Genomic DNA, 2,792 nt, shown 5'->3' with positions numbered 1-2,792 from the left:
GGTTAAGGTTAGGTTTAAAAACATATTTTGAGAATATAATTTGTAGAATGGGCATGGGCGTGGTTTATGGCGCTGTGGTAACTAGTGATGAGCGAAAATGGCCGGTTGTTTGTCAGGTGAGCGCGCGTCTCACCTTGTCCTCGGTAAGAAATCACACCTTTTGATTCCATCCTTCTGGTGGCAGTAACTCGGGCTTTCACCGGTGCTAGGTCAAACATGAGGGCTATCCACCGTAACAACACATGTATCCTGTCCTTTTTCGTATTTTTCTTGTGTTCTACGTCTACCCGAGCGGACGGGAAAATGGCCAACAATTCTACCTATCCCTCTGCCTCGTTAAAATCACAACTCGGTGGGAGATGTCGCCGAAATCACCATAGCACTAGTCAGAAAAACCAGCAGGAGCCGCTTCACACGCTGCTAACAGAAGCACAGAAGGCCGACCAGAACTTGCAATATATGTTAAGTTTGTTTAAGAGTGCCGCAGACCCGGATGGGAGGCCTAAACAGCATCGGATGTTCGGGTCGAACACAGCGCGTCTGTTGCGACCCAACACCACCCAGGTGTGGTCTCTGACATCGTCTTCAGGTGAGACACACAGTGTGTAAGATAACAAGCGCTTATCATCCTGAAGGTTTTGTTTATCTGATTATTTGAAATTGCAGTGGTAAGGGGAGGCCTGTTGTACAACTATTGTTCATTGTCATTCATAATAACAATATATAAACCTTTATTAAGGCTATAGGTTATAATGGGTATTGGGTATGTGCTATGGTGTAGAGTAGTCTAGGTTACCTTTTGTCTTTGTAACTGTTTGTTGCTATGGTGAAGCCTGACCATTTCAATTTAGAAGTGTATCAGGTCAAAGGTGAGATGAAGATATTGACGCCTACCATTGTCATCTCTCCCTGTTCTTTACATCCTTTCTCTCCCTCAACCCTCTACATCTCTTTCTCTCTCTCCCTATACACATTTTTCTCACTCCTGTCCTCTCTCTGCATGTTCTCTCTCCCTCCTCCAGTCCTGCGCTACACCTACACAGTGGAGTATGACCTCCAGTCCCTCTCCCTGGAACAGCTAGTGAGAGCCTCCTTTGTCCACCTCCGTCCCTCTAATACATCCAGGACGCCCCACCCCTCCCCTCTCCGTTGCAGGGCCAGAGTCACCTCTCTGGGGCATGATAGCTGGACAAGCCCCCATGGAGGTCTGGGGTGCCTAGTCACCCTGGAGCCGCATCAGCAGTGGACAGAAACTGACATCACAGAGCACCTCACCGCACAGCTGGTAACGCTGACCCAGGGAAGGCCAAAGCAGGGCAGTTGCCTGACCCTCGTGGCCCAGTATTGGTGCTTGAATCCTGGGCATTGGAGGAGCGAGGCCTTGGGAAGCCTGTGGAGGATCCGAGGGGGACACAGGAGGGGAAGGAGAGCGGCCTCCGCAAATCACCTCAACACCCCCGCTCTCCTCCTCTTCCTCAATGAAGAGGAAGAAACCAGAGAGTGGAGGGCAGCGACCCGAACTGGGTGGTCCAGTTTGGAGGGTCTGACTCCAGAGCCTCACCACCTCTCCGCCCCCCGACTCCGTCGCTCCAACGGCCCTAATCCCCCCGGTAGCATCGCCTCCGACATCTCCAACTACCGAAAACACAAGAAACCCTCGCCCAAGAACCAGTGCAAACTCCACTCCTACCGGGTCACCTTTGCCGCGTTAGGCCTGGTTAAATACCTCGCCCCACACCAGTACAACCCTGGCTACTGTAAAGGAGACTGTCCCAGAATCCTCCACTACGGCCTCAACCCCTCCAGCCATGCCATAATGCAGAACCTGATTAAAGGGAAGGGGATGGACGAGGTGCCATCGCTGTCCTGCGTGCCGTATAAGTACAAGCCCATCAGCGTACTGATGCTGCTGGATGACAACAAGACAGTGGATTATAAGGAGATCCCTGACATGATAGCTGAGTCCTGCACCTGTCGGTAGTTAGAGAAATGGGGGGGGCGGACGTTAGGAGCATGGACCCCCCTTACACACTTGCTGCTAGTTAAAGACATTTGGGTGGGGAGGGAGTCAGGGGGAGGCCGGTCCCCCTCTTCATTACTCGGTAGAGACTGGGACTTAGCTTTACCCTCCCTTTCACTAAGCTGTCCCTCCCAACCGTGAGTTTGCTGATCCGTCTCCCTCCCTCCCACCACTGGCTTCAGATGCCCCATGTCACACTGAACCTTTTGGAGGAGAGGAGGGAGAAGACGGCGGTAGAGAGTAGAGGGTGGGGTAGCTTGCAGGGGGTTCCACAAAAACAAAATGGCTTGTTGCCTTCTTTAACATGCTCTGTGTACAGGTTTATATTAGAATCCCTGGACCAGTAAAGGAATCATATGGGACTGAAGGCGCTTCACTTCACTGTGAACCTCCTGGAGGGCAGAGAGAACAACTTAAGAGCCCAGATCACACCACCATTAAGCTCTGTGGGTAGTGAAGTCTGACGTGTCAATGGTCATGTGATGATGATGATGAAATAATGGGCTGTAGGAATATGTTGATGGGTGCACAGGAAGGGTCAATACTGGCGTTCTGCTTGAACCAATTTGGTGTTTGTTTTTTTTTTTTGTTTTCTGGTCTTTTTCTTTTAAAAATCTTGTTATCAATGCTTGACATCTGGACACAGGAAGTGAGTGATGGAACACACAACGTGATTGGCCAGAGACTAAGCTTCGTAAGATATGTACATATTTGGATCCACACACTTTGTGTTGTTGGCATGTTGGGCCCCTCTAACAGTTTGGGTGTCTGC

At 50.5% G+C, this 2,792-nt stretch overlaps 1 protein-coding gene across 1 annotated transcript; it reads left to right on the top strand.

Annotated features, from left to right (window-relative positions):
• The first annotated feature begins 213 nt into the window (after nt 1-213).
• Nucleotides 214-1,981, top strand: bmp15 (bone morphogenetic protein 15). The gene is made up of 2 exons (XM_064930738.1): nt 214-589; nt 1,023-1,981. The coding sequence occupies exons 1-2, from the start codon at nt 217-219 to the stop codon at nt 1,979-1,981; spliced, it is 1,332 nt and encodes a 443-aa protein (XP_064786810.1). The 5' UTR covers nt 214-216.
• Nucleotides 1,982-2,792: the final 811 nt, after the last annotated feature.

Source organism: Oncorhynchus masou, chromosome 23, assembly GCF_036934945.1.
Source record: "Oncorhynchus masou masou isolate Uvic2021 chromosome 23, UVic_Omas_1.1, whole genome shotgun sequence".
In the NCBI taxonomy this organism is placed as follows: domain Eukaryota; kingdom Metazoa; phylum Chordata; class Actinopteri; order Salmoniformes; family Salmonidae; genus Oncorhynchus; species Oncorhynchus masou.
This window is presented reverse-complemented; position numbering and strand designations above follow the sequence as displayed.

Excerpts from the sequence above, each read along its gene's own strand:
- bmp15 (XM_064930738.1), top strand. The coding sequence starts at position 217 with ATGAGGGCTATCCACCGTAACAACACATGTATCCTGTCCTTTTTCGTA. Across the intron at positions 590-1,022 it reads GTCTCTGACATCGTCTTCAG|TCCTGCGCTACACCTACACA; the intron begins GTGAGACACACA and ends TCCCTCCTCCAG.